This window comes from Erythrolamprus reginae, chromosome 2 (assembly GCF_031021105.1).
Source record: "Erythrolamprus reginae isolate rEryReg1 chromosome 2, rEryReg1.hap1, whole genome shotgun sequence".
Lineage (NCBI taxonomy): Eukaryota > Metazoa > Chordata > Lepidosauria > Squamata > Dipsadidae > Erythrolamprus > Erythrolamprus reginae.
Window position 1 is genome coordinate 5733201 of NC_091951.1, and position 24373 is coordinate 5757573.

General features: G+C 44.0%; 1 protein-coding gene across 3 annotated transcripts; it reads right to left on the reverse strand.

The window, feature by feature from the left end:
* Window positions 1-5716: 5716 nt before the first annotated feature.
* Window positions 5717-23799, reverse strand: LOC139159650 (zinc finger protein 436-like). Of its 3 annotated transcripts, XM_070736963.1 has the most exons (7): window positions 23737-23799; window positions 18065-18595; window positions 13893-14007; window positions 13649-13767; window positions 10616-10742; window positions 7504-8468; window positions 5717-7461 (listed from the first exon to the last, which is right to left on the reverse strand). In XM_070736963.1, exons 2-7 carry the CDS (start codon window positions 18479-18481, stop codon window positions 7123-7125), a joined length of 2082 nt encoding a protein of 693 aa, XP_070593064.1. In that variant the 5' UTR covers window positions 18482-18595; window positions 23737-23799; the 3' UTR covers window positions 5717-7122. The 3 variants fall into 3 exon arrangements, with proteins under 3 accessions (XP_070593064.1, XP_070593065.1, XP_070593063.1); XM_070736964.1 differs by having other exon boundaries at window positions 5717-8468; window positions 18464-18595; XM_070736962.1 differs by having other exon boundaries at window positions 5717-8468.
* Between the last annotated feature and the right edge of the window lie 574 nt (window positions 23800-24373).

The window sequence follows — 24373 nt, forward strand, 5'->3', positions numbered from 1 at the left end:
AAGGGCTTTATAGGTCATAACCAACACTTTGAATTGTGACCGGAAACTGATCAGCAACCAATGCAGACTGTGGAGTGTTGGTGTAACATGGGCATATTTGGGAAAGCCCATGATTGCTCTCGCAGCTGCATTCTGCACGATCTGAAGTTTCCGAACACTCTTCAAAGGTTGCCCCATGTAGAGAGCGTTACAGTAGTTGAGCCTCGAGGTGATGAGGGCATGAGTGACTGAGCATTGACTCCCGGTCCAAATAGACATACCTAGCTCCCTCAACTATTCATCATACAATTTAGCCTCCAGACCATTTGATCAATGTTGCTATCTTGATTATTCCTTCTGAGGGCAACCTCTTTACTCTTTGGAAGAAGAGGTGCAAATGGACCCTCCTGCACTCTGTTCTGAATCAAAGACGATCCTCTGAATATCTATGGTTGTAACACTAAGCCCATGTTTCTCAAGCACACCACGAGCTGCACTGGCTGCTGATTGGTATCGGAATGCAATTCAACGTGTTGGTTATGACCTATAAAGCCCTATATGGCATGGGACCAGGTTATCAATGGGACCGTCTTCTGTCTCATGCATCGCAGCGGCCAGTCAAGTCTCACAGAGTTGGCCTTCTCCAGGTCCTGTCAGCCAGGCAATGCTGTCTGGCGGGGCTTAGGGGAAGCGCCTTCTCTGTGGTGGCCGTGGCTCTCTGGAATTAACTCCCCCCGGAGATTTGTACCACCTCCATCCTCCGAGTCTTCTGTAAGGCCTTGAAAATGCATTTCTGCCAACAGGCCTGGGGCCACTGAAATTTTAAACACCTTCCCCAGCCTATGACTGAAGAATGATAGGATGAATGTGGATAATTGGTTTTTAAAAAATATATAGGAGGTTTAGAATACAACTTGTTAGATTTCTATGTGTTTTTAGTACAGTGGTACCTCGAGATACGAGTTTAATTCGTTCCGGACCTAGGCTCTTAAGTCGAGCAGCTCTTATCTCGAACGACTTTTCCCCATAGGAATTAATGTAAATAATTTTAATTGGTTCCAGCCCTCAAAAAACTCACAAAGTTAGTCTAAATTATGCAGAAAGACATGTTTTTAATGAAGAAATGTACATGTACATATAAATGAATAATGAAGTTTCTTTCACTTAACTTGTAAACTTTCTTAAACTTTTAAATTTACATATGTTCAACTTCTCTGCCACCCAATCCTGTAGGACAGAGGTCCCCAACCCTTTTTGCACCAGGGACCGGCTTTAAGCGATCAAGAGAGGAATGGGTGAATGAATGGACGGAGGGTGGGAAGGAAGGAAAGAGGGAAGGGACAGGAACAGAGGAAGGAAGCAAGGAAACTTATGAAAGGGGAGAGTAAGAGAGGAATGAGTGAAGGGAGGGAGGGAGAGAAGAAGGTGGGAAGGAGAAAGAAAAGAAGAAATAGAGGAAGGGAAGGGAAGGATCACAAGCTTCCTAACAGACAGGAAGCAGCAGGTGAAGCTAGGAAAAATCACATCAGATATATGTACAATTAGCACAGGTGCCCCCCAAGGCTGTGTACTTTCACCACTTCTCTTCTCTTTATACACTAATGACTGCATCTCATACGATCCATCTGTTAAACTACTGAAGTTTGCAGATGATACAACAGTGATTGGACTCATTCGAGACAATGATGAATCTGCATACAGACGGGAAGTTGAACAACTATCCTTGTGGTGTGACCAGAACAATCTAGAACTCAACACACTCAAAACTGTAGAAATGGTGGTAGACTTTAAGAGAAACCCTTCCACCCTTCCACCTCTCACAATACTAGACAACACAGTATCAACTGTAGAGACCTTCAAATTTCTAGGTTCTATCATATCTCAAGACCTAAAATGGTCACCTAACATCAAAAACATCATCAAAAAAGCACAACAAAGAATGTTCTTTCTGCGCCAGCTCAGGAAGCTCAAACTGCCCAAGGAGCTGCTGATTCAGTTCTATAGAGGAATCATTGAGTCTGTCATCTGCACCTCTATAACTGTCTGGTTTGGTGCTGCAACCCAACAGGACCGACACAGACTTCAGAGGATAATCAGAATTGCAGAAAAAACAATTGCTGCCAATCTGCCTTCCATTGAGGACCTGTATACTGCACGAGTCAAAAAGAGGGCGGGTAAAATATTTACTGACCCCTCACATCCTGGACACAAATTGTTTCAACTCCTACCCTCAAAACGTCGCTACAGAGCACTGCACACCAAGACAACTAGACACAAGAACAGTTTTTTCCCGAACGCCATCACTCTACTAAACAAATAATTCCCTCAACACTGTCAGACTTTCTACTAAATCTGCACTTCTATTCTACTAGTTTTCCTCATCATTCCTATCACCCATTTCCTCCCATGTTGACTGTATGACTGTAACTTGTTGCGTATATCCTAAGATTTTTATTAATATTGCTTCTTCATTGCTTATTTGACCCCTATGACAATCATTAAGTGTTGTACCACATGATTCTTGACAAATGTATATTTTATTTTATGTACGTTGAGAGCATATGCACCAAGACAAATTCCTTGTGTGTCCAATCACACTTGGCCAATAAAAAATTCTATTCTATTCTATTCTAAAAGAGAGAAAGAAAAAGAGCAAGAAAGCAAGCAAGCAAGCAAGCAAGCAAGCAAGCAAGCAAGCAAGCAAGCAAGAAAGAAAGAAAGAAAGAAAGAAAGAAAGGGGGAAGGGACAGGAACAGAGGAAGGAAGCAAGGAAACTTATGAAAGGGGAGAGTAAGAGAGGAATGAGTGAAGGGAGGGAGGGAGGGAAGAAGGTGGGAAGGAGAAAAAAGAAGAAATAGAGGAATGGAAGGTAAAAGAGAGAAAGAAAAAGAGCAAGAAAGAAAGAAAGAAAGAAAGAAAGAAAGGGGGAAGGGACAGGAACAGAGGAAGGAAGCAAGGAAACTTATGAAAGGGGAGAGTAAGAGAGGAATGAGTGAAGGGAGGGAGGGAAGAAGGTGGGAAGGAGAAAGAAAAGAAGAAATAGAGGAAGGGAAGGTAAAAGAGAGAAAGAAAAAGAGCAAGAAGAAAGAAAGAAAGAAAGAAAGAAAGAAAGAAAGAAAGAAAGAAAGGGGGAAGGGACAGGAACAGAGGAAGGAAGCAAGGAAACTTATGAAAGGGGAGAGTAAGAGAGGAATGAGTGAAGGGAGGGAGGGAGGGAAGAAGGTGGGAAGGAGAAAGAAAAGAAGAAATAGAAGGGAAGGTAAAAGAGAGAAAGAAAAAGAGGAAGAAAGAAAGCTGCAAGCACCCCCCTGAGCCCCCCAGGCCGGCTGCAACCTTTTAAAACACGCGCGCCGCTTCGCAGCTGTCTCCTGAAGCCGAACGCAGAAGTTAGCGTTTGGCTTCAGGAGACAGCTCCTTGGCGCTTGTATCTCGAATTTGGGCTTGTAAGTAGAACAAAAATATCTCTCCCCTCCCAGCTCTTATCTCGAGTTGCTCTTAAGTAGAGCAGCTCTTATGTCGGGGTTCCACTGTATTGAGAATTTTAGAGTACAGTGATACCTCGTCTTACAAACCCCTTGTCATACAAACTTTTCGAGATACAAACCTGGGGTTTAAGATTTTTTTGCCTCTTCTTCCAAACTATTTTCACATTACAAACCCAAGCCGCCGCCACTGGGATGCCCCGCCTTTGGACTTCTGTTGCCAGCGAAGCGCCCGTTTTTGCGCTGCTGGGATTCCCCTGAGGCTCCCCTCCATGGGAAACACCACCTCCGGACTTCCGTGGTTTTGCGATGTTGCAGGGGAATCCCAGCACAACACAGAAGTCCGGAGCTGGGGTTCCCATGAAGGGAAGCCTCGGGAGAATCCCAGCGCAAAAATGGGTGCTACGGCTGGCAAAAGGGGTGAGTTTTGGGCTTGCACCCATTAATCGCTTTTCCATTGATTCCTATGGGAAACATTGCTTCGTCTTACAAACTTTTCACCTTCCAAACCTCGTCCCGGAACCAATTAAGTTTGTAAGATGAGTTATCACTGTATTTTAAGATTTCTTCATGCTTTGTATTTGTTTACTGTGAGCCGCCCTGAGTACCAGAAGGGCAGCATAGAAATCTGATTAACAATAAATAAATAAATAAAAATAAGATCTTACAATGTCCTAAACAGGGCAATTTCCAGTTAGGATCCTTGCTTGCTGCTCAGTAGTTCTTGAAGTTAAATTAGAATGCCCAGATTTGGGATACTAAACTCTAGCACACCATCACAAGAAGATACCAATAAAAAAACCCTTATTGCTGCCATCTAGAAGTGACCTACAACTTTTATCTCAGATATAGCATTTTTCTGGAAATGTATTTGAATATAAGTAGCATTCTTCTTTTCAGATCCATTTCTATACTCTGAGTATCATTGACTTAATTTTTTCCTCTTTACATTAATGTGCAGTGTAGCCCTCATTCATATAGTACAAGGGTGTCAAACTAGTGGCCCATGGGCTGGGTGTGTCACATATATAGCCGCCCCGAGTCTACGGAGAGGGGAGGCATACAAATCTAATAAATAATAATAATAATAATAATAATAATAATAAAAAATTCCACATCCACTCCAGCTCTGCAAAGGAAAAAAACATATGTCATATGACAGCAATCTGACACAGCAAGTTTTACACACGTGGTATTATTTATTATTATTATTATTTATTGGATTTGTATGCCGCCCCTCTCCGTAGACTCGGGGTGGCTAACAATGATAAAAACAGCATGTAACAATCCAATAGTAAAACAACTAAAAAACCCTTATTATAAAACCAAACATGCACGCAAACATACCATGCATAAATTGTAAGGCCTAGGGGGAAGGAATATTCTCAGTTCCCCCATGCCTGACAGCAGAGGTGGGTTTTAAGGAGCTTACGAAAGGCGAGGAGGGTGGGGGCAATTCTAATCTCTGGGGGGAGCTGGTTCCAGAAGGCTGGGCCCGCCACAGAGAAGGCTCTTCCCCTGGGTCACGCCAAACAACATTGTTTAGTTGACGTGACTCGGAGAAGATTCACTCTGTGAGACCTAACTGGTCGCTGGGATTTGTGCGGCAGAAGGCGGTCCCTGAGATAATCTGGTCCGGTGTCATGAAGGGCTTTATAGGTCATAACCAACACTCTGAATTGTGACCGGAAACTGATTGGCAACCAATGCAGACTGCGGAGTGTTGGTGTAACATGGGCATATTTGGGGAATCCCATGATTGCTCTCGCAGCTGCATTCTGCACGATTTGGAGTTTCCGAACACTCTTCAAAGGTAGCCCCATGTAGAGAGCATTACAGTAGTCGAGGTGATGAGGGCATGAGTGACTGTGAGCAGTGACTCCCGGTCCAGATAGGGCCGCAACTGGTGCACCAGGCGAACCTGGCCAAACACCCCCCCTCGCCACAGCTGAAAGATGTTTCTCTAATGTGAGCTGTGAATCGAGGAGGATGCCCAAGTTGTGGACCCTCTCTGAGGGGGTCAATGACTCCCCCCCCAGGGTAATGGACGGACAGATAGAAATGTCCCTGGGAGGCAAAACCCACAGCCACTCCGTCTTATCAGGGTTGAGTTTGAGTGTTGACACCCATCCAGACCCCAACAGCCTCCAGGCACCGGCACATCACTTCCACTGCTTCGTTGACTATAAAATACCAAGCCAACGTTTTAGCAAAATGTTGTTTATTTCCATGACAACAGATACTCAGTGTCTGTAAACTAATCTAAAAATTAACTTTAACGTATATAAAAGCACCATGAATATCAGATGCACTTAAAAATTGCCAAAGGAACATTAAAACATCTCATCCCTCACGCCTGGCTCTCTCCTGAAGAAATAATCCTTTTGCAGTTGAAATCCAAGGTAACAATATAAATGAGTGTTCACTGAAGAAGTTCATTCCGCATTAGGGTTGAAGATTCTCTGATCTTTCACGCATGGTTTTCTTCTGTCCAAACATAATGGCTAGCGAAGGATTTAAATCAGAATCAGAAGAGAGCTGTAAGGGACCTTGGAGGTCTTCTCATCTAGCCCCTTGCTGGACTTCGACAACAGGACATCTTTGTATTTTAGGACAATATTCCTTCATATGAACTCTGCATTCAATTCAATTCATTAGATTTGTATCCCCGCCCCTCTCCGAAGACTCGGGGCGGCTCACAACAATAATAAAAACAATACAGTAGTACCTCTAGATACGAGCTGCTCCACATGCGAGTATTTCAAGTTACGAGCTGCGACGCGAGCAAAATTTCTGTTCGACACCCGAGCTCAAATTCGGGATACGAGCCGAGCGTCCACTAGGTGGCACAAGAATTGCATTTTTTCCAGTTATCTCCGCGCGAAAAGCCAAATCTAAATGCATTTGTTCGAGATACGAGATGATCGACATACGAGGTCAGCTCTGGCACGAATTAAACTCGTATGTCGAGGTACCACTGTATTCCAGCGAAAACAAATCTAATATTAAAAAGCACATAAAACCCTATCATATTTTAAAAAGCAAACAACATACACATACCCAAACATAAATATAAAAAAGCCTGGGGGAAAGGTGTCTCAACTCCCCCATGCCTCCCACTTATAAAGACTTTTTAGGTGGACTCATTGATGAGATAAAACGCTAAAGTTCTTCTCCTACTCTGCGCAGTTACTTCTATGTGAAGTAAAGGTTACTGCTAGTTTTGAATGTCTTCCCACACACCTTGCATTTGTAAGGTTCCTCCCGTGTGGCTGACTTTTGTGATAACAAAGCACACTGCTCCAACGTAAAACCTTCCTGCATTCTGTACACCTAAGTGGCTTTGCTATTAAATGGATCTTTTCATGGGAAATTAGGTTAGGTCCCAGACTAAAACTCTTTCCACATTCCGTACATTTATGGGCTTTTTGTTCTGAATGGATCCTTTTAAGGAGAGCAAGCTTACTAATGAAGCTTTTCCTACACTCGGGGGTGCATTCACATGGCTTTTCCCCATTGTGAGTTCTTTTATGAGAAGTAAGGGACGCTATTCCATTTAAAACTTTTTCCCCACACTCTGTGCATTGATAGGGTTTCTCTGTCCGGTGGACTCTTTTGTGATAAGAAAGCCGAGTGAAGCTTTTCCCCACATTCCAGGCATTTATAAGGTTCCCCCCCCTGTATGAGTCCTTTTATGGGAAATGAGATGGCTACTTTGACCGAACCTCTTTCTGCACTTCATACATTTAAATGGCTTTTCCCCGGTGTGAGTTCTGTTGTGACACGTAAGGGCCGTGCCTTTGACAAAGCTCTTTCCGCACTCCATGCATTTGTAGGGTTTCTCCCTCCTGTGCATTTTTTCATGACCCACAAGCGATCCCACTTCGGGAAAGGTCATCCCGCAGTCCATGCATTCATAGGTTTTCTCTCCTACATGGATTCTTTTGTGGTACACAAGGGAGCTGCTTCTCCGAAACCCTTTCCCGCATTCCACACACGTGTAGAGTTTCTCTCCCTCATGGCTCCTTTTATGAGAAATCAGGCAAGCCCTCTGGCCAAAGCCTAGTCCACACTGCCTGCATTGATGCCTTTTTTCTTTCGCGTGAATTCTTCCGTGGATAGAAAGGCTGCCGCTCGTACTGAAGCTCTTCCCGCACTCCCTGCATTGATAGGGTTTCTCTCTTGTGTGGATCTTTTTATGAGAAATCAGACAGTGTTTCCATCGGAAGTTTTTCCCACACGCCGGGCCCGGGCAGTTGTACAATTTCTCTTGCGTGTGGATCCTTTCGTGAGACCGAAGGGAGCAATTCTGACTGAAGCTCTTTCCGCACTCCATACATTTATACGGCTTCTCTCCGGTGTGGATCCTTACGTGGCAATTAAGGTCAGAGCGCCTCCGGAAAGTCTTACCGCATTCCGGGCATACATAGGGCTTCTCACCGCTGTGGATCTTTCTATGATAATTCAGGTGACTACTTTGAGAAAAGTGCTTTCCACATTCCAGGCATTGATAAGGTTTTTCCCCACTGTGGGCTCTCTTGTGAGAAGTGAGATGGCTTTTTTGACAAAAGCTCTTCCCACACTCCAAGCACTGGTACGGCTTCTCCCCTGCATGCATCCTTCTGTGGGAAGTTAGATAATTGCTCCATTTGAAAAGTTTCCCACACTCCAGGCATTGATATGGCTTTTCCCCTGCTCGCCTTCTTTCAGCTAAAGAAACGGTCCTTTTATTTCTCTCGTCCAACAATTCACAACCTCCTCCTCCTTTAGTAGAGTTTTCATTTATAACTAACGCATCTTTGAATATTTCCCTTGTTTTCCCTAACGTCTTTTTTCCCCTTCTTCCTTTGCAAGGTGGTTGTTGTTGAAGGACATCTTGAATCGGAATACAGTGGGGATTGATTTTTTTTCTACTCTGTTTTTTCTCTTTTATAAGACTTCCTTCCTCTTTCTGATTGAACTCTTGAAATGGTTCCTTGCAACTATCATTCTCCTGTCCATAAGTCTCTGGAGAAGAAAAGAGAGAAGAAAAATTGGATGAAGCTAGGGGAAAGAAAAAGAATGAATTCCCTGCCCCTCCAAAATTCTGTTGGCTTACTAAAATAAGAAATAATTTTTAAAAAACCCCCACAACCCACTGATGTTAACTGATGGTATTATTACAATTTAAGGAATATAAAGATGCATGGCCAATATGCACATGTAGTTTCTATTTAAGGAACCTCTTCAAAAGTAAATTTCTATTAAATAGAAAACCAATTCAAGTACCGTATTTTTTGGACTATAAGATGTATAAAGAAAAAAAAAGGGGGTTGTCTTCCCCAGCCCCAGAAGCACTCGGCAAGCCTCCCAAACTCTCTGTGCGCCCCGGTTTTGGGTTTTTTTTGCAAAAACTGACCTGTTTTTCACCCGTTTTTTGAAGAAATGGGGTGGGCAGAGAGTTTGGGAGGCCTACGGAGTGCTCCTGGGGGCTGGGGGAAGGCAAATCACCCCCGTTTTTGCAAAACATTGCTCCTCTCCCCCCTGCTATTCAATATCTACATGAAACTGCTGGGTGAGATCCTCCAGGGGCATGGGGTTAGGTATCATCAGTACGCAGATGATATCCAGTTGTACATCTCCACCCGATGTCCAGTCAACGAAGCAGTGGAAGTGATGTGCCAGTGCCTGGAGGCTGTTGGGGTCTGGATGGGTGTCAACAGTCTCAAACTCAACCCGGATAAGACAGAGTGGCTGTGGGTTTTGCCTCTCAAGGACAATTCCATCTGTCCGTCCATCACCCTGGGGGGGGGGCAGTACTGACCCCCTCAGAGAGGGTCTGCAACTTGGGCGTCCTCCTCGATCCACAGCTCACATTAGGGAACCATCTTTTGGCTGTGGCGAGGGGGACGTTTGCCCAGGTTCGCCTGGTGCACCAGTTGTGGCCCTATCTGGACCGGGAGTCACTGCTCACAGTCACTCATGCCCTCATCACCTCGACTACTGTAACGCTCTCTACATGGGGCTACCTTTGAAAAGTGTTTGGAAACTTCAGATCGTGCAGAATGCAGCTGCGAGAGCAGTCATGGGCTTCCCTAAATATGCCCATGTTACACCAACACTCTGCAGTCTGCATTGGTTGCCGATCGGTTTCCGGTCACAATTCAAAGTGTTGGTTTTGACCTATAAAGCCCTTCATGGCACCAGACCAGAATATCTCCGAGACCGCCTTCTGCCGCACGAATCCCAGCGACCGATTAGGTCCCACAGAGTGGGCCTTCTCCAGGTCCCGTCAACTAAACAATGTCGTCTGGTGGGTCCCAGGGGAAGAGCCTTCTCTGTGGCGGCCCCGACTCTCTGGAATCAGCTCCCCCCTGAGATTAGAATTGCCCCCACCCTCCTTGCCTTTCGTAAACTCCTTAAAACCCACCTCTGCTGTCAGGCATGGGGAAACTGAAATAACTTCCCCAGGCCTATATTGTTTATGTATGGTGTGTTGTGTGCATGTTTTTAAATTATGGGTTCTTAGTTTAAATTATTAGATTTGTATTACATATTGTTTTGCTACTATTGTTGTGAGCCGCCCTGAGTCTACGGAGAGGGGTGGCATACAAATTTAATAAATAATAATAATAATAATAATAATAATAATAATAATAATAATAATAATAATAATATTTTGCCCGTTCCCCCACAAAAACAGGTGTTTTTGCCTTCATCCAGCCCACAGGAGCACGTTGCAGGCCTCCCAAACCCCCTGTGCACCCTATTTTTACAAAATGTGGGCCCATTTTTGCAAAAATGGAACGCAGGGGTGGGGCTTTCGGAAGCCAAAATTGGCTCTATTTGGTGTAGAAGACACATCAACACTTCCAGCCTCTTTTACCGAAAAATACGGTAAAACATTTCTATTTTATGTGGTTCATAGGAGAAGCAGGAAGACAAGAAGTCACTCTAAAGGTCAGAGGTCAGATCACTGGGCCCATTACCTAAATTGAATCACTGAGAATTCTTTTTTTTTTGGAAGGAGAGTACTGTAACAAATAACAACATGATGGATTTAAGGAAGCAGCTGTGAATTTCTTCCCTTGTTTGGGCAGAAAAAGATAAAGGATTAACTCCTTGCTTTATACAGCAGATGAGATCTGGTTGGGGAGAAAGCAGGGGACTCTTACCCAGAGAGGCCACATTGAAAAAATTATCCAGCATGACTTCCTCATGCAGGGCTTTTTGGCCAGCGTCCATCTGAGACCACTCCTCCTCAGAGAAATACACCGCTACCTCCTCAAAGGACACAGGACCCTGAACAAGGAAACACATTTCCCAATTAACATATTTATATATTAGATTTGTATACTGCCCTTCTCGGAAGACTCGGGGCGACTCAAAACAGTAATAAAAACAATATAGTAGTGGAACAAATCTAATATTAAAAAACATATAAAACCCTATCATTATTTTAAAAAACAAACAGCACATTCATACCAAACATAAAACAAAGTATAAAAAAGCCTGGGGAAAAGGTGTCTCAACTCCCCCATGCCTGGCGGTATAAGTGAGTCTTGAGTAGTTTACGATGTGAGAAAAAGGATTTTTATTCTGGTAAAAATACATGTCAATGTGAGTAATTAGCACAGCCATTTTTATGACATGTTATATTGTATAATCAAAATGTATAAACAGGATAAATAGGGTATGTTTGTGCTGAGAGGGCTTTGATTGTGCTCCGAGGGGATGTCCAGAGGAAATGTTTTTGCAGAGAAGAGTGTGGGAAGGCACATGCTGACCTAGAGAGAGGAAGTGTCCCCCATGTCCAGTCAACAAAACAGTGGAAGTGATGTGCCGGTGTCTGGAGGCTGTTGGAGCCTGGATGGGTGTCAACAGACTCAAACTGAACCCGGATAAGATGGAGTGGCTGTGGGTTTTGCCTCCCAAGGACAATTTTATCTGTCCGTCCATTACCCTGGGGGGGGGGGAATTATTGACCCCCTCAGAGAGGGTCTGCAACTTGGGCGTCCTCCTCGATCCACAGTTCACATTAGAGAAACATCTTTCGGCTGTGGCAAGGTGGACGTTTGCCCAGGTTCGCCTGGTGCACCAGTTGCGGCCCTATTTGGACCAGGGGTCATTGCTCACAGTCACTCATGCCCTCATCACCTCGAGATTCAAGGGCAACGCTCTCTACATGGGGCTACCTTTGAAAAGTGTTTGGAAACTTCAGATCGTGCAGAATGCAGCTGCGAGAGCAATCATGGGCTTCCCAAGGTATGCCCATGTTACACCAACACTCCGCAGTCTGCATTGGTTGCCGATCAATTTCCGGTCACAATTCAAAATGTTGGTTATGACCTATAAAGCCCTTCGTGGCATCGGACGAGAATATCTCCGGGACCACCTTCTGCTGCACAAATCACAGCGACCAATTAGGTCCCACAGAGTTGGCCTTCTCTGGGTCCCGTCGACTAAACAATGTTGTTTGGCGGGACCCAGGAGAAGAGCCTTCTCTGTGGCAGCCCCGGCACTCTGGAACCAACTCCCCCAAAGATTAGAATTGCCCCCACCCTCCTTGCCTTTCGTAAGCTACTTAAAACCCACCTCTGCGGTCAGGCATGGGGGAATTGAGATCCTCTTCCCCCCTAGGCCTTTACAATTCTATGCATGGTATGTATGTATGTATGTTTGGTTTTTATATTAATGGATTTTTAATCATTTCTAATATCAGATTACTACCGTGTTTCCCCGATAGTAAGACCATGTCTTACTTTCTTTTTACCCCCAAAAGCCCCCCTATGTCTTACTATCGGGGTATGTCTTACATTGGAAAAAGTTTTGCATCTCTACTTTGGGTCGCGTGCTTATGCTTGTGTTTAAAGGGAAAGAACTTAGTATTGCTATCGGAATTCTCTCGACGGGGAAGGAGGCTGAACCGCAGATATAACGTTGGGAAGAAGGTGCAAGGAATCGCGTGGGGGGGGGGGGGATAGCGGCGGTGGTTTGGATTAAGCGATCGTAATCCCCCAAAAGGATGAACTCCAGCCTCGGAAGGCCGATGGCTACGAAATTAAGGCTTTTCTTTGAGAGAGAGAGAGAGAGAGTGGGGGATAGTTGTCGTCGGAGCGCTAAAGACCAGGGCAGAGAAAGCGAGAGCTGCATGCGGGAGAAGCAGAGGAGGAATCAGGCAAGCCGAATGGGAATCCCTCCCCTGCCCTCCCTCGCTCCATTCGCCGCCAGCAACTCCTCCGCAAACCCACCTCTACATCCTCGCTCTGCAAGTGCTCGGCAGGCGGACCACATTGGGCTGCCTCTCCTGCCGCCGCTGCTATTGCTAATGCCCGGGGCTGTAAGCAAAACCCGGACCGGACTCACACAGAACAGGCTCCCATTCGGCTTGCCTGATTCCTCCTCCGCTTCTCCCGCATGCAGCTCGCGCTTTCTCTGCCCTGGTCTTTAGCGCTCCGACGACGACTATCCCCCACTCTCTCTCTCTCGAGGGAAATCCTTTGTGCCTTGCGGCCGAGCTCTCCCACCTGCTCGGCGGGTCATCGGGCTCCCCCCCCCCCGCAATACCGTGTTTCCCCGAAAGTAAGACATATGTCTTACTTTCGGGGTATGGCTAATATTAGCCGACCCCCCTGAAACCCCCCATATGTCTTACAATCGGGGGGGTCTTACTATCGGGGAAACACGGTATTTTACTCTGTTTTGTTGTTGCTGTTAGCCGCCCCGAGTCTCTGGAGAGGGGCGGCATACAAATCCAATAAATAAATAAATAAACAAACAAATTTAATATTTAAAAAATATCTAAAAACCCATTATTTTAACAAACATACAACACAAGCATACCATATACAACAATATATAAGCCTGGGGGAGATGTCTCAATTTCCCCATGCTCGACGGCAGAGGTGGGTTTTAAGAAGCTTGTGAAAGGCAAGGAGGGTGGGGGCAATCCTAATCTCCGGGGGGAGCTGGTTCCAGAGGGTCGGGGCCACCACAGAGAAGGCTCTTCCCCTGGGTCCCGCCAGACGACATTGTTTAGTCAATGGGACCCGCAGAAGGCCAATAAAATGTTATTTATCAATTTGTAAATGTCATGTTATGTAATGTTCAGTTCAGTTCCGAACTCATCCAACTCTTAGATGAGAAGCCAGAAGTCTTCAAGGGAAAAACAACCACCCAGAAAGTCCAGCTGCCTTTTGGAAAAGCACCTTTGGAATACGATTCTCTGCACCTTCTGAGATTTGTTCTGCTACCTGGGCTTCAGCCACATCTTCAGTTTCACCAGAACGAGATGGACGTACGAATGCTAACGACGTGGCTCTGTTCCCTGCGAAGCAGACAGCAGCGATAAAAGAATAATTTTTTAAAAAACTTAACAAATAAAATATGGGAAGGCATTCTATCCAAGGGCAGGCAGAACGTTCACACGGCTTAGAAGGATTTTTCTCTTACCTTCTGAGCTGCTCTGATACAGGTCTTTTCTGGAGAAGTGCCTGAAAAGCAGCTCCTCCGAGGGATCTTCTCCACCTGGATCTTGAGGGATGATGGCTGAGGGGGACTCCTGCTGCTGAAATAGAAAGAGGGAGAAAACAAATAGAAATGAGAAGAGGATGAATGGACCAAACATAGAGGAAGTAATAGATATTTCTCAATTCACAATGCTGCAGTCCCTTATATCCATCAGTGGTGGTGGACATAGTTCCCTCTAAGCTGAGCAGTGAGCAATCGCTCACTTAAAAATCATCATCAACTCAGAGTTTTCCAAACCTGCCCAGAAGCCGAGAGGGAAAGAGTGAGAGGGAAGGAGAGAGAGAGGAAGAGAGGAAGAGAGGGAAACAGATAGAAAAAAGAGAGGAAGGAAAAGAGAAAGAAAAAGAATGGGAGTAAGGAAGAGAGAAGAAAATCAAAATCTAGTTTGAAACTAGCTCAACTATTTCAGTGGCATTTTGATATTGATAGAGTTGCCCTATTATGAGCTCACTGTTATAGACACACAGTACAGTATTTTATTTTGAAATTCTCTGAGGCAAAACAGGGTGGGTTTTTTGTTTGTTTGTTTGTTTATTTATTTATTATTTTCTGTGCCGCCCAGTCCCGAAGGGGACTGCCCCTCAGACACTATACTTTCCGCCCCCCCCCCCCCCCCCCCCCAAAAATTAGAGGGAACACTGGTGGTGGATACTAAGAATGGAACATTTGCCCCAAATGGAAGGAACTGAACAATCTGCTACAAGAGTTTATTTAGAGGGAGATTATGATCCCGCTATATAGAGCGCTGGTGAGACCACATTTGGAATAATACTGTGTTCAGTTCTGGAGACCTCACTACAAAAAGATATTGACAAAATTGAATGGGTCCAAAGACGGGCTACAAGAATGGTGGAAGGCCTTTAAGCATAAAACGTATCAGGAAAGACTTCATGAACTCAATCTGTATAGTCTGGAGGACAGAAGGAAAAGGGGGGGACATGATCGAAACATTTAAATATGTTAAAGAGTTAAATAAGGTCCAGGAGGGAAGTGTTTTTAATAGGAAAGTGAACACAAGAACAAGGGGACACAATCGGAAGTTACTTGGGGGAAAGATCAAAAGCAATGTGAGAAAATATTATTTCACTGAAAGAGTATTAGATTCTTGGAACAAACTTCCAGCAGACGTGGTTGGTAAATCCACAGTAACTGAATTTAAACATGCCTGGGCTAAACATATACCCATCCTAAGATAAAATACAGAAAATAGTATAAGGGCAGACTAGATGGACCATGAGGTCTTTTTCTGCTGTCAGACTTCTATGTTTCTCTGTTTCTATTATAATTACATAACATTACATTATATCTGCGGAGTCTGCGGAGAGGGGCAGCATACAAATCTAATAAATTATTATTATTATATGTGTTTCCAATGTTAAAATGCCAGAAATCCCCAGGGTTGACTGGCTATGCAACCTGCTCACAACCATACAATAACAGGAGGGGGAGGAAAGGCATTGGAATGTAAGGGTAGCTTGGGAGGGAAATTCTGGAGCGCAAGTGTGCCATTTGAAAGCCAGAGGTAGTTCCAACCCCAAGGTCACCCATTCTGAGAATGTCCAAGGCAAACAGATTGTTTTCAAAACAACCCAGGTTCAATAGATTGCAAAGGACCATGTGACAATAAAGTGACAGCAAAGCTATTCTGCTGTAAAGTTATAGTCTAAGTCTATGGGAGGACCAGGGAAGAAAAAAGGGAATTTATCCTACGCTTTCGCATGCAAAATGTTAGAACTGGCTTTTCCACTTCTGGTTTTTCAATAGAGTATAATGTCTTGGGAGTTTCTTTTGCTGGCTAGCTTATTGGGATGGTTGACATCTTACAAGTGAAACCTAGAAAAACAGATGGCAGAAAAAGGCCTAGTGGAACATGGAGTCTTCCCTTTGGTTATTTATAAAATTATTTATTTATTTCAGACGATACATGTACTTATCCCATTCCCAAGTATGTTTAACTATGGAAATTAATAAAGGAGAGATTCGACCTAGAAATAAGTACAAGTGCACTAGAGTGCCTTCCGTCCCCTGTTCTATTACTCTCCTATATCTCCTATACCTTTCTTCCATTCCTGTATCTCTTCTTCTATTCTTTCATTGATATGTTCTATTACTGTATCTTCTTTTCTATACTTTCTTAGATATATTTTGCTATGAGTATCTCTGCTATAACCTTCATCATATATTTTACTATGTGTATATAGATATATACCCACTAAAACCCTCATTGTGTATTGGACTAACTAACTAACTAAACAAACAAACAATCAAACAAACAAGCTTGCCTTCAGAAGTTGTGGGAGCTTCATAATTGGAATAGAATTGGAATTGAATTCGTCTGCCGCACGTATCCCTGTGACCAGTTAGGTCCCACAGAGTTGGCCTTCTCCGGGTCCCATCAACTAAACAATGTCGTTTGGTGGGACCCAGGGTAAGACCGTTCTCTGTGGCAGCCCCAACCCTCTGGAGCCAGCCCCCCCCCCCCAGAGATCAGAGTTGCCCCCACCCTCCTCGCCTTTCGTAAGCTCCTTAAAACCCACCTCTGTCAGCAGGCATGGGGGAATTGAGATATTCCTTTCCTCCTAGACCTATACAATTTATGAATGGTGTATGTATGTTTGGTTTTTAATAAGGGTTTTTTAGTTATTTTAAATATTAGATTTGTCATGTGCTGTTTTTATTATTTCTGTTAGCCGTCCTGAGTCTACGGAGAGGGGCAGCATACAAATCTAATAAATAAATAAATAAATAAAAAATAATAATAATAAAATAAAATAAATAACTGAATTTAAACATGCCTGGGATAAACATATATCCATTGTAAGATAAAATACAGGAAATAGTATAAGGTCAGACTAGATGGACCATGAGGTCTTTTTCTGCCGTCAGTCTTCTATGTTTCTATGTTTCTATGCTGCATGTGGCATACATGCCATAGGTTCGCCATCACTGGTATATCGTATAGTATATAAACTATACTATTATACAGTATTCCCTCGTTTTTTGCGGGTTCGAACTTTGTGGAAAGTCTATTACCACGGTTTTTCAAAAATATTAATTAAAAAATACTTTGTGGGTTTTTTCCCTATACCACGGTTTTCCCCCACCCTATGATGTCATATGTCATCGCCAAACTTTCGTCTGCCTTTAATAAATATTTTTTTAATAAACTTTAATAAATAAACATGGTGAGTAATAATCTGAATGATTGGTAAGGGAATGGGAAATTGCAATTTAGGGGCTTAAAGTGTTAAGGGAAGGCTTGTGATACTGTGTGGCTGCCATATCATGTTAGGATAGGATTCAACATCTGGACTTCTAACATAACTGTCTTATACACTTTTATTCCATTAGCGAGGAACAGGACTGCACGTAGGTCACAAAGTGAGTCTGCATTTCTGGTGAAATCTGCTTGGAAGTGACTGGCCATAAAGCAGTTCAAGGCAGCCCCCCTTGAATAACAAGAATGTGCCAGCAGGATGAGAACTGTGTGATAAAAGGGTGCATATTTACATTTCCTGGGATAAACAGGACGAAGGCAGCAATAACAGACCTTGCTTTGTGGTAAACAGGAAGATAACCATATTCACAATAAAGGTCCCAGGAAATTGGCCATAGGAGACATTTGTTCAGTAGAAGCTAGTTACGTGCCATATGTAGATAGGAAAGACTCGGAAGTTGTGTCATATCTTAGAGTTATGTTATTGGATGTTTGTATACCACTTGACATATACGTATAACCTTACCCAATTTGCATATTCCTCCCAATAAAAGGGCGTGCACAGCTCTATATTGTGTCATTTCACCCGGAGAGAAATGTGTCCAGGTTTTCTTTCTAGGATTCGAATTCATGAGTGACCCCACACGTCTGGGTTGCCGTAAGTCCCTCTGAAGACCCTGTTCCCCACAGGGACTTTGTGGCATCCGCGATACTGTTCATAGCCAAAAATAGTGTATTTACTTCCGCATCTCTACTTCGTGGAAATTTGACTTTCGCGGGCGGTCTCGGAACGCATCCCCCGCGAAAATCAAGGGAACACTGTATATTGTTTCTTCTATTTGGAACCATTCTAAGACCCCAAAAGGAAGTTGACTACCTGCACATTTTCCTGCCAATTCTCTTCCGCTTGGCTCATCCGGAAGCCTTCAGCCAGGGCCACCGCCTGTGAGCTGGTTTTTGCTCCACACTCCTGAACCCAGTTTTTCATCTCGGGCGGCAGGAGGACCAGGAAATGCTTTAGGATCACCAAGTCCAGCATCTGCACCTTTGTGTTCTTTTCTGGCTGTAGCCATTTGCGGTAAAGTTGGTGGAACCGGTTGCAAAGTCCTCGGGGACCCTCAGCCTCCTGGTATTGGAAGCGCCTGAAGTTCCAGGGCTGAACTTCTGAATAGAGGATGGTTTCCTCCTCCAGGGTTTTCTGCCCAGGGCTTGCCCAGATCTCGTCACAGTTGCCAATCTGAAGGGCAGAAGGTTCTTCCCCAGTTACCTCACTTACTGAAAGTGGCGTCTCCATCTTCCTCGGTTCTCCAACACAGCTTTAAATGGGGCCGCAGATGTCTTCACGCTCCTTGTTCACGAGATATTTTGGGGTTCAGGCAAAGAGACAAGATGCTTCCAGCCTATACCTCTGCAATGGAAAAGCACAGAGGACACAATAAGTGACATTTTAGTCTTTTAACAACTATTCAATATCTACATGAAACTGCTGGGTGAGATCATCCAGAGGCATGGGGTGAGGTATCATCAGTACGCAGATGATACCCAGTTGTACATCTCCACCCCATGTCCAATCAACGAAGCAGTGGAAGTGATGTGCCAGTGTCTGGAGGCTGTTGGGGCCTGGATGGGTGTCAACAGACTCAAACTCAACCCGGATAAGACGAAGTGGCTGTGGGTTCTGCCTCCCAAGGACAATTCCACCTGTCCGTCCATAACCCTGGGGGGGGGGAATTATTGACCCCCTCAGAGAGGGTCCACAACTTGGGCATCCTCCTCGATCCACAGCTCACATTAGAGAACCATCTTTCAGCTTTGGTGAGGGGGGCGTTTGCCCAGATTCACCTGGTGCACCAGTTGCGGCCCTATCTGGATCGGGAGTCATTGCTCACAGTCACTCATGCCCTCATCACCTCGAGGCTTGACTACTGTAACACTCTCTACATGGGGCTATCCTTGAAAAGTGTTCAGAAACTTCAGATAGTGCAGAATGCAGCTGCAAGAGCAATAATGGGCTTCCCCAGGTATGTCCATGTTACACCAACACTCCGCAGTCTGCATTGGTTGCCGATCAGTTTCCGGTCACAATTCAAAGTGTTGGTTATGACCTATAAAGCCCTTGGCATTGGACCAGAATATCTCCGGGACCACCTGCTGCCGGACGAATCCCAGCGACCAGTTAGGTCCCACAGAGGTGGCCTTCTCCGGGTCCTGTCGACTAAACAATGTCGTCTGGCGGGTCCCAGGGGAAGAGCCTTCTCTGTGGCGGCCCCGACTCTCTGGAACCAGCTCCCCCCCGGATATTAGAACTGCCCCCACCCTCCTTGCCTTCCGTAAACTCCTTAAAAACTCACCTCTGCCGTCACACATGGGGGAATTGAGGCATTCCCCCTCCCTCCCCTGGGCCTATATAATTTATGTATGGTGTGTCTGTGTGTATGTCTGGTTTAATAATGGGTTTTTTTAATGGTTTTTAAATTTATTAGATTTGTTATGAATTGTCTTACTGTATGCTGTGAGCCGCCCCGAATCTATGGAGAGGGGCGGCATACAAATTTAATAAACAAACAAACAAACAAACAAACAAACAAACAAACAAACAAACTCCCTGCAAAATGTCAGACTAAGGATTCTGTTGGGCTGGCATAGGAACTGCAGTTTGTCTCTCACGAGGCTGAAGTTTGACTCAGCCTTCCATCCTTCCGAATTCGGTGAAATGAGGACCCAGATTGTTGGGAGCAATAGGCTAACTCTGTAAGCCACTTAGAGAGGGAGGTAAACTTGGTCCATTAAGCGAAGTGGTTGCTAAGCCAAATGGACTTTGCTGATGATCTTGGAATTAAGGAGAAACTTCTAGAAATACTACTCACCAGAGCCTACAAAACTTTTGCCAGACCCATCCTTGAATACAGTTCATCTGTCTGGAACCCATACCACGTCTAGGACATCAACACCCTTGAAAATGTCCAAAGATACTTCACCAGAAGAGCCCTTCACTCCTCCACTTGAAACAGAATACCCTACGAAAGCAGACTATCAATCCTAGGTCTAGAAAGCTTAGAACTACGACGCCTAAAACATGATCTAAGTATTGCCCACAAGATCATAAGCTGCAACATTCTACCTGTCAATGACTACTTCAGCTTCAATCGCAACAACACATGAGCACACAACAGATTCAAACTTAATATTAACCGCTCCAAACTTGACTGTAAAAAATATGACTTCAGCAACCGAGTTGTCGAAGTGTGGAACTCATTACCTGACTCAGTAGTGTCAACCCCTAACCCTCAACGTTTTTCCCTTAGACTATCCACGATTGACCTCTCCAGGTTCCTTAGAGGTCAGTAAGGGCCGGGCATAAGTGCACCAGTGTGTCTTCCGTCCCCTGTCCAATTGTCTCTCCTTATCTCATTTATCTTTTTTTCCTTTCAAATATGTTCACCTATACTTTTATATATTTTCTTCTATTCTTTTCTTTACTTATATTATTACATATCTATTCTCTTCAATGTGTATTATGTATTGGACAAAATAAATAAATAAATAAAATAAATTTTCCTAAAACTTCCTAACCAGTGGAACACCTTCAGAACTTGTGGGTACTTCATCATTGGAGGTTTTTAAGAAGAGACTGGACAACCACTTGTCTGAAATGGTGCAGGGTCTCCTGCCTTCGCAAGAGGTTGGACTAGAACAGTGTTTCCCAACCTTGGCAACTTGAAGATATTTGGACTTCAACTCCCAGAATCCCCCAGCCAGCAAACGCTGGCTGGGAAATCCTGGGAGTTGAAGTCCAGGTATCTTCAAGTTGCCAAGGTTGGGAAACACTGGACTAGAAGACCTCCACGGTCCCCAACCAGTTCTAACCTGATGGATGGATTTAGTACAACATGGGGCACTGAAAATCCTCATTCAAATGAACAAGACTAAGAGTGAGGACAATTAACCAGTGGAACAACTTGCCTTCAGAAATTGCGGGTGTTCCATCACTGTTGGTTTTTGAGAAGAGACTCGGCAATCACATGTATGAACTGATATAGGTTCTCGTGTTTGAGTAGGGGGTGGGACTAGAATACATCCAAGGTCCTTTCTAGCTCTCTTCCTTTTTCTAGATTCTCCTCTATTCCTATCCTATATTCTATTCTCTACTCTTTTTTCTAGATTCTATTCTATTCCTAACCTTGATTCTATTCTATTATTTATTCCCTTTTCTATTCTCTATTCCAGTGTTTCCCAACCTTGGCAACTTGAAGATGTTTGGACTTCAACTCCCAGAATTCCCCAGCCAGCAAATGCTGGCTGGGGAATTCTGGGAGTTGAAGTCCAGATATCTTCAAGTTGCCACGGTTGGGAAACACTGCTCTATTCTAGCCTCTACAGTAGTCCCTCACCTATCGCTGGTGTTACGTTCCAGACCTGGCCGCGATAGGTGAAATCCGCGATGGGGAATTTATCGACTGATAGTACTTATTTAAGTATTTATATTGTAATTGTTTGGTAAGTTTTCATTGTTTTAAGTGTTTATAAACCCTTCCCACACAGTATTTATTTTAGATGCAGTATTTAAATACAGTATTTACAATTTTAGATTTTTTTTTTTAAAAAAAACCTGTTGATCGAGTTCGGCGGGCTGTTTAAATCTGCCGATCGACTTCCTCAGAAACCCGCGATGAAGTGAAGCCGCAGTAGGTGAAGCGCGGTATAGCGAGGGACTACTGTAGTCACTTCTTTATTCTCTATTCCAATGATGGCGAACCTATGGCACATGTCTGTGTTGGCTAGCTGATTTTCAGCTCGCACTGAGGCTCTGGGAGTGCATTTTTGGCTTCCGGAGGGCCTTGGGGGGTTTATTCTTATTATTTATTAGATTTGTATGCCCCCCCCTCCGAAGACTTGAAGCGGCTCACAACAACAGAACAGTACAAATCCAATGATTAAAACAATTTAAAACCCTTAATATAAAAACATACATTTCATACCAACCATACATAAAGTGGAAACGGCCTAGGGCAGTGATTCTCAACCTTGGGGTCGGGACCCCTATGGGGGTCGAACGCCCATTTCACAGGGGTCGGCTAAGACCCTGGGAAAAGACAAATTTCCAATGGTGTTAGCAGCTAAAGCTTCTATTCTGGCATCTCGGAACATATTTTTACAATCCAACCAATCGGGCATTTACAGGGGGGCGGCATACAAATCTAAATAATAATAATAATAATAATAATAATAATAATAATAATAATAATAATAATAATCTTTTCTATTCTATAGTGACTAGTCGCTTTTCTATTTTCTATTCTATTCTAGTATTTACTCTCTTTTCAAGTCCCCCGTCTCTATTCTTTCTATTCTCTACCCTCCAGTCTCTATTCTAGATTCTATTCTATTCCCTCTTCTCTTGTCCACTCCTAGTCTTTTTTCCCCAGAGTCTATTCTATTACTAACCTAGCTTCTATTCTATTATTTATTCTTTTTTATTCTCTATTCTAGTCTCTAGTCGCTTTTATGGTTGTGAGCTGTCCCGAGTCTTCGGAGAGGGGCGGCATACAAATCTAATAAATTATTTTTTATTATTATTATTATTATTATTATTATTATTATTATTATTATTATTATTATTTTCTATTCCAGATTCTATTCCATTCCTAACCTGGATTCTATTCTATTATTTTTCTTTTCTACTCTATTCTAGTCTCTCTTCTATTATATACCCCCTAGCCTCTTTTCTAGATTATAGAAACCGAGGTTCTATTCCATTATTTATCCTCGGAGAGGGGCGGCATACAAATCTAATAAATAATAATAATAATAATAATAATAATAATAATTATTATTATTATCTTTTCTATTTAGTGACTAGTCGCTTTTCTATTTTCTATTGTATTCTAGTATTTACTCTCTTTTCAAGTCTCCTATTCTTTCTATTCTCTACCCCAGTGTTTCCCAACCTTGGCAACTTGAAGATATTTGGACTTCAACTCCCAGAATTCCCCAGACAGCGAATGCTGGCTGGGGAATTCTGGGAGTTGAAGTCCAAATATCTTCAAGTTGCCAAGGTTGGGAAACACTGCTCTACCCTCCAGTCTCTATTGTAGATTCTATTCTATTCCCTCTCCTCTTCTCCACTCCTAGTCTTTTTGTCCCCTAGAGTCTATTCTATTACTAACCTAGCTTCTATTCTATTATTTATTCTATTTTCTATTCTCTACTCTCTTTTTTAGATTTTATTCTATATTCTATCCCATCCTTCTCTTCTGGCTGCCTTGCTTCTCTTCTGCATTTGGCAACCGGTTTTGTAACATCCTCTGCTGCAAAACTTCCCATCTCCCTGCTGGATTTCTGCAATGCAAGTTCCTTTCCTAGGCTTTTCCCATGCATGCAAAGGGGGCGGCAGGGGAACATGGGACCCCGAGTTTCTCCCTCCACTCCCTCCTTCCCCCAAGACTTGGAGGGAGAGATTGCACGCCTCCCTACTTCTCCAGCTCCACGGGATCCCTTTCCGCGAGAAAAACTGTCCCCAAATAAATAAAATAAAATAAATAAACTCACCGAACAAGTCTCCCACCTGCATCTCCGTCCCCGCAAAACTTTCCCTTCAGCCGCATCCCCTACTGCGAAACAAAAGCGGTTAAAACGAGCGAGGGCAGAGTTCCTAGAGTGGCCACGCGTTGGGTGACGTCATCCTATCTGAGTTGGGTACGCATGCGTTGTTGCCCGGCTGCGGGCACCCTCAGCCAGGATGGAGGGTCCCAGCTTCAGGTGGGGACGGAGCATCCGCGGGCGACCGGCGAGGATGACGTCACTCGGAAAGGCCGTTGCCGGATGGGAGCTTTCCTGGAAGAGTCGGAATGGGAATGGGAGGCTTTCTTAAGGGGGGGGGGGGTGTTTGAGTCTCCTAGAACAGTGTTTCTCAACCTTGGCCACTTGAAGATATTTGGACTTCAACTCCTAGAATTCCCATTCGCTGGCTAGGGAATTCTGGGAGTTGAAGTCCAGATCTCTTCAAGTGGCCAAGGTTGGGAAACACTGTCCTAGAACAAGGTTCTTCAATCTTGGCAGCTTTAAGACTTGTGGACTTCTGGGCCAGCAAAACTGGCTGAGGAACTCTGGGAGTTGAAGTCCACAGGTCTTAAAGTTGCTAAGGGTGGAGACTCCTGACCTAGAAGATGGGGATGGAGGAATCCCG